This window comes from Pelodiscus sinensis, chromosome 1 (genome assembly GCF_049634645.1).
Source record: "Pelodiscus sinensis isolate JC-2024 chromosome 1, ASM4963464v1, whole genome shotgun sequence".
Lineage (NCBI taxonomy): Eukaryota > Metazoa > Chordata > Testudines > Trionychidae > Pelodiscus > Pelodiscus sinensis.
The window spans coordinates 138,420,105-138,431,763 of record NC_134711.1 but is presented as its reverse complement, the minus strand read 5'-3'; the positions used below and the strand labels follow the sequence as shown (position 1 = coordinate 138,431,763).

The window sequence follows — 11,659 nt, the reverse complement described above, 5'->3', positions numbered from 1 at the left end:
CCAGTCTCCTTGACTGAAATTAGACTGAAACCAGGACCTTCAAAGTGAAAGCTTCTGTATCTCAGTCTAGGGACATTAAATACTGGTTAAGTGAATAATCAACCTCATGGATTCTTATCGCTTACCTGATTATTTTACTGTTGCCGAGGATGGAGCCAGCAGCCTGTCAGGCAGGCAGCTGGGGCCACCCGTGGTGCTATTTTTAGTACCAAGGTGCCCTGGGGACTAGGACTGTGGTACTAAAAACAGCACTGTAGGCAGCCTCTGCTGCAGTCCTGCCACATGGTCCTGCCCCGGGAGCAGCTGGGGGGCCGGACTGTGGTGGCTTCTGTAGCTGGGACTGCAGAACTAAAAATAGGACCGCGGTCCCAGCAAACTGTTTTCCTCATTGAAAGTAGAAAGTTACGAAAGGGGTAGAGAGAGAACTAGAGGAAGGGGCTTGTGCTGAGAGAAAGGGAGGCCAGGGCAGGAGAAGAAAGGGGCAGGCACTAAGGGGCAGGGTGCAGAAGAGACAAATGCCAGGGGGTCAAGAGGAGACAATGAGAAAAAGGGCAGGAGAGGGGGCGGGAAGGTGTCAGTGGGAGTGGGGAAACAGGGTGATGCAAGGAGAGGGGCAGTGGTGGCAAGCAGGAAGAAGAGGAGAGGGGAGGAGTGGGTGCCAGAAGAAGAGGGGTTGAAAGGAGAGTGGGCATGAGAAAGGCAGGAGATGGAGCAAGGCATGTGTGAGGGCTCAGAGGGGCATGAGGGGAACTGGGGCAGGAGGTGGTGGCATCAGGGAGAAAGCGGGCAAGGAGGGTAGGGGCAGTGAGCAAAGGGGGAGGCACCAGGAAGGTGCAGGGGTAAGAGAAGGTGCAGGTGCCAGAGTATTGTGGGGGGTTAAGCAGCAGGGCAGACACCTGGGCTATGTCTACACTGGCGTGATCTTGTGCAAAAACTCTTCAGTGCAAGAGTTCTTGCCTTAAAGTAGCTGCGCAAGAGAGCGTCTACACTGGCATGTGCTTTTGCACAAGAGCATCCTTGCCAGTGTAGACGCTCTCTTGCGCAAGAAAGCTCCAATGGCCATTTTAACCAGCGGGCTTTCTTGCGCAAGAAATTCGTGTTGCCTGTCTACACTGGCCTCTTGCGCAAGAACAGTTGTGCAAAAGGGCTTATTCCTGAGTGGGAACATCTGAGTTCTGGCGCAAGAAGCCCTGATTTCATACAGCAGAATGTCAGATTATGTGCCCAAGAACACACAGCCAGTGTAGACAGGCAGCAAGTTTTTGCGCAAGATCGCGCCAGTGTAGACACAGCCCTGGAGAGGAGGGTTGGGCACCAGAGGAGAGAGGCATGGCAGTGAGGGAATGGGGAAGAGGCAGTTGATCAGAGCGGGGGACTAGAGGAGGTATAGGCACAGGAGGAAGGGAAGATGCAGGGGTCAATGAGGATGGGGCTGGGCCCCAAAAAGCTGAGGGGAGTGAGAAGGGCAGGAGCCAGGACAGCAGAGGAGGGCGGGGGGAGGCTGGGAGACATGGCAGTGAGGGGAAAGGGAGCGGGTCATAGCTTGGGTTGCGGTGGCACACACCGGACAAGCGACGGCGACCTCAGTACTGGCGCAAAAACAAAACTCCCTGGCTCAGGGGCGGGGCGCCTGGGAGGGGACACGGCCCAACACGGAGCTGGGCGCCAGCTGGGGCCGGCGGACGGGCAGCCAGTGCAGCGCCCCCGCGGCCAGCCGGCGTCACTGCCCCGCACCTCGCGCACAGACTCGCGCCTGCTGGCGGCGTCGCGCTCCAGCGCCTCGGGGCCCTCAGCCGCGGCGGGAAGCGGGGCCGTGACGGGCCCGAGCCCCCCGGCCACAGACCCAGCGAGCGCGGCGAGCCGGCCGCTGTCTGGCGGGCCCCGGGCTGCCCCAGCCGCGCGCACAGCGCAGCGCCAATCCCCGCCGCCCTTTCCCTGGCATCGCCCGCGGCGGCGCCCGGCCCCCGGCCACGTGCGCTGGGGGCAGCGGCCCCAGGGACACTCGACTGGCCGGAGCTCAGCCCGGGTCAGCCCCGCCGCCGCCGCCCGCCCCCCACGGAAACCCAGACCCCTCCCTGGTTGCCATAGTAACACCCTCCCCGCCTGCTGGCCTCTTTCCCAGTCTCGCCTGTGCGCCTTTTCCCCATTGCCCAGAATTGTTTCCCGCAGCCAATGAGAAGCCTGTTGCCAGGCCAATGCTCATTTGAATTACCCAATCGGATGCCCGCCCATTTGTCCCTCCTTATATGGAGTGTTGGGCGCCGCTTCTTCCCTTCCCCCATTAACTTCCCCCTCCCCCCCCATCCGCAGAGCGCGGGAAAAACACCCCTGGCCCTGCCTGGTTCCCGCGCAGGAGGGACCCGACCCGACCCCGCCCTGCCTGGGCGCAGGCGGTGGGGGGCGGAGCGAGCAGGGCAGGGTGGGAATGGAGCCAGGAGGGGCGGGGCGTGCGGGGAGCGCGGGCTGCTGGAGTGGAAAATTCCAGGCTGGAAGCGCGCGCGACATTAGTGCCCCGCCCCGCCCAGCTCTGCCAGGCACGTCGTACCTCCCCCCGCGCCTCCTGCTGGCCCGCCTGGAGCCCCAGCCCCGCGACTCCTGCTGGGCGCTGCGCCCGCAGCCAGCGCCCCTCGTGGGGATGGCTCCTCGCCGCCCTGCCCCAGACCGAGCCCTGCAGGGCGGAGCGCCTGGTGTGAAGCGCCGGGGCACTGGCGAGCCGGGCTGCGATTGCTCTGTCACTTCGGTGCCGGGCTGCCTCGGGCCCAGCTTGCGGGGAGGGGGCCGAGGGTCACGTCTGGGCCCGAGAGCCAGACCCAACAGGGATGTTTTGAGTCAAGGCGGGACCAGAATTCCGCCTCTGCCTTCGTGCCAAGCACCCTTTTCCTCCCCAGCGTCCTCCAGCCCGCAGCTGGGCCGGGTGTGAATGGGGGAGCCCCCGCAGTGGCATCATAGGGCGACCAATAGCTGAAGTGTCAGCGGTTAGAGTGGTTGGACGATAAAGCCAAGAGTTTCCATCTGTCCTAAGGAGATAGGAGCAAAGGCGAGATAGAGACAGGCACAGGGGACAAGATGGTGGCTAGTAGCACTTTTCATGTCAGGGAGTTTCAGCCCGTCACCTAAGAACCCCCGGCATCTCCCCCGTGCTCTTGCTCCACCCCTAGACCCAGCAGTAAGTCACAGCTAATGGGAGAGAGTTGGGGCCAGAGCTTCTGGGTTGCCTTCTGAGAGGACGTAGGTCCCATGGGCTAGAGAGCAGCTGGGGAGGCAGGATTTCGGCTCTTTGCTTTGACTTGTGTGACTTTCCCTGTCTCGGCCTCGCTTCTCTTCTGCAAGAGGGTGAAGAGCAATGTGCTATTTGTTAGTATTGCTACTGCAGTAGCGTCCCATCCCGATCAGTACGATGCACAGTGAGGCAGGGTCCCTGCCCTGAAGAGCTGGCACACAGGCCGATAGACTGGGCAGGGGTGGGAAAACAGAGACTCCGAGATGTGGCCAAGGTCATCCAACAGGTGACTGCTAGCGCCGGGACCTGACCCCCGGGCTCCCAGCACCCCTTCAGCGCACGGCGCTGCTTCCCCTACTTGTCAGCGGGCGGGCAGATGTGCGCGCACGTTGTTCCAAGGCTCTTTCCACCAACCTGGCTTGCTGTGCGTCGTGCCTCCCTCTTCTCCCTCCCAGTCCTCTCCCCTCCCTTCCCCAGGTCCCTCCTTCCGTCGTCACCGAGTGGTGTATAAATCCCCTTCTCTGGCATATCCCCCAGCACGGCGGGACGGGAGACCCTGGCACTTTGGCCCCGGACACGAGCTGCTGCCACTGGCCTTTGGGTGCCTGGGACTTTGCGCTCCTTGGTCCTGCCGCCCAGTCTCCGCTAGCTCGTTTCCCAGGGGCTCCCGGGCGTTGCTTGGTGGGTAATTCCTCTGCTCCCGCTGCCGCACCAGCCAGGATGTCGGAGAAACGCGCGGAAGAGGCGCCGGCAGAAGTGGGTGCCAAGGTGAGCCCCAGCCTGACCCTGCGCTCGTTTGCTGGGCCCCCGTCCTCCTCGCCCCCTCCTGTCAGTCTCGCTGGGAAGAGCTCGGCGATCCTCGCATGACAGCGGCGGCGCGGGGAAAGCAGGGGCAGGACAGGGCTGGCTACTCTCTGCCGCCCCCCCCCCCCCGCATTGCTCTCGCCTCCTCTCAGGGGCGCCTTTCCTCCCCCCGGCTTCCCTCCGGTCCTGGGCGCTGAAATAGCTTTTGCGTGGAGCGGCGGCCCCGCGTGCGATGCACACGTGAGCGGGGCAGAAGTATTTGTGCCGCCACAGCGCTCGCTCTTTCTCCTCCTCGGCCGCTTTGTCTCGCCCTCGCCTCGCCTGCGCGCTGAGCTCCCGTTGCGCCGCTCCTCGCCTCCCGGGCCACAAAGCTAGCCCCACGCGCGGGCTGCTCCCCGATCGCTTGCTTTGCAAAGCCCTTGCACGTTTCTGCCGCCCCTGGGCAAACCGTGCCGACTTGGCCAGACGCTCGGGGGCAGTGCCGCTCTATGCGGCCGGCCGGGGTCCGAGCCGATCGGCAGGGGTGGGTGGCGGAGGGCTTTGTTAGACTGACCACGTTAGAGTAATGTCACAGGAGGAGGTGGGAGTACACTAGTGCCGTGCGTGCGCTTGTGGGTGTGCACGAGTGGGTGAGGGTGCGAGCTGTGCTAAATGCTGCTAGCGCCTAGATTGAGTCCCTCTGAATGCTGATCTCTCCCTCTTTGAGTGCGGCGGTGCCGAGCATTGTTTGCCAGGAATGGTGTTTGCCTGCCTTGTGGCCCTCTGTTTTGAGCATTGGGTGTGCTGCGAGTGTGGTGGGAAGGGGCTCTTTGTACTGGAGGTGCTGTGGGCTGGGCTTTGGTGAGGGTTGGTTGTGTGTTGAGGCTTTGCATGTTTGCATTATGTGCAGCACAGGGGCATGGGAGAAAAAGTCACAAACAATTCATCCAAAATGTGGGCATGTAGTTTTGTTCCACCCAGCCCCCACATGCAGTGTTATAGCCTAAGCCAGGGGATCTCTTTTAAAGGCTGCTGGTGCAGAAGCTGGTGCTTTAGAAATGGTTTTGCTGTTTTGGATAGCTAAAGGTTAATAGACTTAAGGAAGAAAATGACTGAGGGAGAGAGAGGGAAAGGAGGGAGGGTGAAGAGAGAGGAGTGAGGCAGAGTGTAGGGAACAGATGGCATCACTATGACTTATTAGTCCTTGGGCAAATATAAACTCTCATTACCAGTTTGGACAAAGACAAGTCCCAAATAGTAAAAGAATAAAATGCTCCTGAGCCAGCCTTTTCACTGCTGCATTGTAGGTGCTAGGGAGCACATTCAGCTACCCACATTCATGGCAAACCTATACAGAAAATCAACTGCCAAAACAGCGATAGTGGATTACATGGAAAAGACTCTAAATACCAAGTGCTTTATGGCATGGGGCTTCCCCGATTTTTTTTATCTAGCTGAGAAAGCTAAATACTGCATTTCTCTGACTGCCTCCCACATTCCGAGTTGCAGCTGGGGTCATGAAGATAAAGGTTAATACTACAGGGGACAGTCTTTTCTCCTGTGGCTTTATAGAATATGAAAAATGCCTTTAAAAAGTAGACATCAGAGCTGGGAAAATCCACATCACCTCCTGCACTATGTAGGGAAGGATGTTTCCTCTCGCTCCATTCCCAGGATGCCTAGCCTTCAATTCAGCAGGGTATTTAGGCATATGAGTAGTTCCACTCAGAGGTTTAGTTCCTAGTGACCAGAGTGATGGGGTTCTTCTGGGCCACTTCTTTGGGGGAAATGGCTCCTGGCTTCCCAGATCCCTAAGCATTGAGGGATGGTCACAGAACATCTTTTCCTTGGCTCAGCCGCAGTTCTTTTCCAATAGCTCCCCCCTTACACAGTCCTCCTCTAGGGTTCATGCCCTTGAGGCACTAGCAGACAGTTGTCAGTCTCTCATTAGTTGTGGCCAGAAAACTGAGATCTTTACATTTCAACCTATTCTGACTAGAGCTAGGAAACAGCTGCACAGCACTGAGGGGTTGGTGACACTGGGGAGTTGTTTTACCAACTGAAGGGCCTAGACTCCTATTGCTGAAAACATTGAGAACAAGGAGCCCCAGGGTATGGTCTGGAGGGTGTGATCCAGCTCTTGGTTCAGGTAGGGTGGCTGTACCTCTCCAGCCAACATAGCGCTGTCTACATTGGAGCTTATGTTGGTATTACTTACTTTGCTCAGGGGATGGTTTATTCCCACCCCTGAGTGACATAAGTTATGATGACATATGATGTAGCGTAGACATAGCCTGAGAGAGCTTTTCCTGTCTGATCATGCAGAGGAGGGACTCTCTCCAGCCTCTCTCCTCCCAATCCTATAGTAAGTAAGATTAAATTAGTCCCAGCCTCTCCTGGGACAAGGGAACTTCTGCTAATTTGTAATTGGAGGGAGGTGTTGTTCCCAGGGCTGGAGGGGGGAAGAGGGATAATTATTCATTCAATGACAGACACTCGGATGATACAGAAATTGTCATACTGGATCTGACCCAGAGTCCATCTAATCCCTCTCACCATGGCCTGCACCAGCTGCCTCAGAGGAAGACTCAGGAAACCCCCTAGTGGACAATTATACAATACATTGCATACAGGAGCAGTTTCTAACCTATCGACTGTGTCTAGACTGGCATGATTTTGCGGAAATACTTATAACGGAAAAGTTTTTCCATTAAAAGTATTTCCGCAAAAGCACGTCTAGATTGGCACGGATGCTTTTGCGCAAAAGCATCCGTGGCCAGTCTAGACGCGATTTTGCACAAGAAAGCCCTGATCGACATTTTAGCCATCGGGGCTTTTTTGTGCAAAACATTTCTTCCCTGTTTACACTGGACCTCTTGCACAAGTATTCTTGTGCAAGAGGGCTTTTTCCCAAGCTGGAGCGTGAAAGTATTTGCGCAAGAAGCACTGATTTTGTACATTACAAAGTCAGTGCTCTTGCGCAAATTCAAGTGGCCAGTGTAGACAGCTGGAAAGTTTTTTTAGATCTTGCCAGTCTAGACGCACCCATCTAGTTTAGTGGTTGGCTTATGCCTCCAGCAGGAGGGTTTTATCTTTACTTAAAAATATGTTTCTTCCTGTCTATTATAACTCTGGATTTTGTCATTTTGAAATTTGCTAAGCCTCACTGATATCTTGTGGCAGGATTCTACAATTGTGTGTTATGTGAAAAAGTGTTTCCATTGATAATGTTTAACTTTGTTGCCTTTTCACTGAATTGAATGTGCCTTTATGCAATAACCTTTTCTATCCCGTTCATCGTTTTTCATGTCTTCTCTTATCCCTCTTCACTTAAGCAATCCTAGTTATGTCATTCTCTCTAATGCTAAATCTCAAAATTATTTTTCTCATCCCATATCTAGGACCTGAAAGAAAAGAAGGAAAAACTGGAGGAGAAGACTGTCTGCAAAGAAAAGAAGAAGGAGATAAAAGAGGTGAGGCAGAATATATTTACTTCTCAAGACATAGGTTTGGAGGGAATTGGGAGGATTTTTGGCATTGGTTTGGGGGATGCAGGTTGGTACAGAGAGGGAATCTGGGAGGTGAGACAGATGAGAAGTGGACCCCATCAGGGAGGCAGGCGACAGAATGTGAGTTAGAGCCCTTGCGGAGATGAGAGGGATGGGGAGCACATGTTGGATTGGAGTGGGCTAATCAGGAGGCAGACAGCATGGGGAGTATGAGCCAGGGAGCAATGAGAAGGTAGCTGAGAATGGAAAGTGCCGACCAGAAGAAGTGGGATTGGGAAGCATGGTCTGTGGTGGGGACAATGGATTGAGGAGGCAGGGAGCCACGGGTAAATCGATAGACATGGGCTGGGTGAGAATATTGAGGATGTGGTGACGTAGGGAGTGAGGGAGATTGAGGAGGTGGATGGTTGGAGACAGTGTTAATATAGTAAGGAAGGGGTGAGATTGGAAAGGCAGGTGATGTGGAGGAGGCACAGACTAGGGTGGGTTGAGGAGGGCTCTGGGCATTAGGGGAGGCAGGCATCATGAAAAGCACTGTCTAGAAGATATGATGTGAGTGACATGAGGAGCAGAGTCCCCAGAGGAATCCGAGAGGGTTTCTGGGGGAAGACAAGGCAGGCAGCATAGGGTTGCAGGCTGGAGGGGGTAGGTGGAGGTTGGGTTGTGGGGAGTAGAATTGTGTGGAGAGATAAGGTTGGGAGGGTGGGTGGGTGGTTTTGGGAGCACAGGCTGGCTGGAATGAGATAGTTTCAGGTTACAGGAATGGTTGGTGACATGAAAAGAGTAGGTCAAAGCTGATTTCTTTCTGTGGGTTTGTCTGACTCAGGATGAGGAGAATGGTGCAGAAGAGGAAGAGGAGAATCCTGAGGATGTGGATGAAGAAGAGGCAGGAGAAGAGGATGAAGGTGGGAGCAACCAATATGTGTGGGAAGGTTGTGGGATCCAGGATTACATTGCCACGGAGACTGAATCCCCTCTCTGAGCATCTCCAGCAGGGGCAGGTTCCCTGGAGCATTGCCTGTATTAATACGTAACTTGCTGTTTTGCTCATGTCTAGATGGAGATGAAAATGGGCAGGAGCAAGACGGACATGCAACAAAACGATCAGCAGAGGAAGAAGAGGAGGTGGGTGATGGCATTGAGAACAAAGGGGGCTGGATGCTTCCTGTCTTGGAGTTGGTGAATTCCATATGGATTCTATCACTGAGCAGGAACATCACCACCTATGTGACTATGGGATACACACATCTATGTGGTGAAGGGATAAGGAATCCCCATGGATGCTGTGCAGCATTGATCCAGATCTTCCCTTTTGCATATTCCATGTAGGGCGCTCAAGATTCAGTGGGATCCTAGATATGGCATATATCAGTTATTTCTGTGACTTATGTAAAAAATTGGATCCAATGTGAGATTGAAGTTTCTAATGAGGTCACTGGGATCCAGTTTTGAGGGTGGATTAAATGTAGAATTTGGTAGTCTGGATCCATGTGGAGGTTATGTATTGGAAATAATAGTGTCAATAGCTCGTAAACTGATCTTTCCAGGTTCATTCACCATGCCCATCACACTGGCCTTTCTGAGCACCAATCACCTGTAGGGTCTGTAGAAAAGAGGGGATTCCTGGGGAGAAAAACAAACTATTTTTGGGGGTGTCATGCAACATTGTAAATCACGTGCAGAGAGTGTGCTCCAACGTGTAGGATCACATATTGGGTTGAATCCTGCATAATATTTGGGGGAGGGGGTCAGACAGCATAGATATGCTAATCATACTCTCTCTTCTCTCCCTAACCCTGTATAGGATGAAGCTGATCCAAAGAGACAGAAAACAGAAAATGGGTCTTCAGCCTGAGTTTTCTGTTCCCACCCTCTTTTGCTACATCCATCTCTCCTCCCTCCATTCCAGCCTATGCTTGCACTGTCCATGTAGCCTCTGACTTCATATAATCTCAGATACGGAAGGATTAGAAATGCTCTCAGACAGGGAAGAGGGCATGGGACTAAGATTCCCTTCCACCCCAATGTGTAGCCTTCCTACAATGCTCCCAAATTTGAGGTTACTCACTCCCTCAATCCATTTCCATGGCTGACTATTTCTGCACAACCCCCCCCCCCAAATAATCCCAATAATCCTAAAAATGATGACGCCTTCTTCCAGTAAGAAATCTGACATATCCCAACTTCCAAACTCATCCCACAACTTTTTCACTTGCCACCTCTCTCCATTAATTTGATCAATATCCTCACCTATCTATGCTTCTGAGACCTGCCCTCCGACATCCTCTCTGGGGTACGGAAGGTTGAAGGCAGGGTTCTTCTGGAGATATTTCCCTATTCTAAGCTCCAATGCATCTTAACTGCTTTCCATCTGAACCCTCTGAGAGAGAGAAAGAAAGACAAGGAATGTTACATGAAAACTTTTTATTAAAGCACACATACATGCAGAAATAGTTTAACATTAAAAAAAGTTTACGTGACAGGCAAGCTGGCCCCATGAATTTTTCTTTCCAGAACATAAAGGTTGTTTTTATCTATACATTAATCTGTGTTGCAGTTTCTCTTATTTTTGGGCTTTTTTTTTTAAAGAACAAGAAATAATTAGGGACCAAATTTTGATTTTCATCCCCCTTTGAGACTACTTTGTTGCTGTTTTTGTAAATTAAAGCCGATCCAACTGCGATATTTTCTATGGCACAAACCATCACAAGGGTGATAGATATAAATATATATATTGTTTTCAAGTAGCACTGTAAATAAATGCATTTAAAAAAAGATGTTAAAGTGTGCATTTGTCCGGTAGTGCCTATGAATCTTAATTCAAAATGTGAACCAGCTAACAGGTCAGTCTGAAGAACAATAGCACATGGGTTAACTTGAGCAGCGGTTGCTGCAGGGAAAAGCCAGGAATGGTGCCCTCTAGCTTTGACCTGGAGACTCTTGAAAAGCAATCTGTCGTGCTTACTTCTTTCTCCTTCCCTCATACCGCTCCACTGGCATGCAAAATATGGCAGAAATTCAGCAAGCTATTTTACTGGTGATATTCTGAAAGCATAGATCTGTGCACCAGAGGCAACAATGCCCAGAATGATCAGGATACTATGCCGAGGTTGCTGGATTCAGGTTCTGTGGTGTGTTGTAACTTTCTTGCTGACCAACGCACCTTGCAACAGCGTCTCCCTACATTGCTCAAACCAGGTTAAACCATGAATATAAAGGTGCACAGGAGTGTTGGAAAGAGATTTAGTTCCTGGCTCACTTACATGACTGTAGTACAGCACTGGTTAAAATTATACATATTTCCAATTTTTAATAATTTTCATCTAGACTTTGAATTATGATGGAAAAAATAAGGGCCTATTTCTCAACATAGCTTCACGACTCACATCTTATACTGGTCTTAATCAGCTGTTTGTAACTGCTGTCCATGAAGGCCAATAACCCTCCCATGTTGATAGGGATCATGAGCGACAGACTCAAATGGTTACTGTTACATCTTCCGTTTTTGCTTTATTTTTAAAATCTAATGGAAATAAAGCTATATACCAACCAAAATACAACAGCCACAGAGTAATATCAACACATCTGAACCTCATTGACTTTCCGCTTGCTCAGCCACTTTTGTTCTCAGAATTGTTCCTTCTGCAGCTAGCTGTTCAACTGCAGAGATGGATCTGCCACCTGGAACCTGTGTGTTTCCTCTTCCTGGTGTTTTCATTGTCATTGACTTCATTTTTCTCAGCACAAGAACACTCAGTGACATTTTGGGTGTCCTCTAGATACTTGATTTTGTCTATCTGGGCATGTTTAGACTACATCTCTCTTCCAAAAGAGGGATGTAAACTAGATCGAAATTGTAAATGAAGCCGGGATTTAAATTTCCCGCGCGTCATTTGCATAATGGTGGCCGTGCATTCTTTTGAAAAAGAGTTTTTCGAAAGTAAAACTGCCATCTAGACGGGGTTCTTTTAAAAAAAACACCTTTTTCGAAAGATCCTGTACTCCTCCAAAAGGGTTCTTGAGCAAAATGGCCCCATCTACATACACTGCATTTTTTTTCTGCAAAAACCTCTTCTGCAAAAAGGATCAGAAGAGAATATGCAAATGAGAGTGCGAGAAATGCTAATGAGCGCTTCATTTGCATTTC

General features: G+C 51.9%; 1 protein-coding gene across 1 annotated transcript; it reads left to right on the top strand.

The window, feature by feature from the left end:
• The first annotated feature begins 3,705 nt into the window (after positions 1-3,705).
• On the top strand, positions 3,706-10,289 carry PTMS (parathymosin). The gene is made up of 5 exons (XM_006124150.4): positions 3,706-3,988; positions 7,405-7,476; positions 8,339-8,417; positions 8,570-8,637; positions 9,317-10,289. Exons 1-5 carry the CDS (start codon positions 3,941-3,943, stop codon positions 9,365-9,367), a joined length of 318 nt encoding a protein of 105 aa, XP_006124212.1. The 5' UTR covers positions 3,706-3,940; the 3' UTR covers positions 9,368-10,289.
• Positions 10,290-11,659: the final 1,370 nt, after the last annotated feature.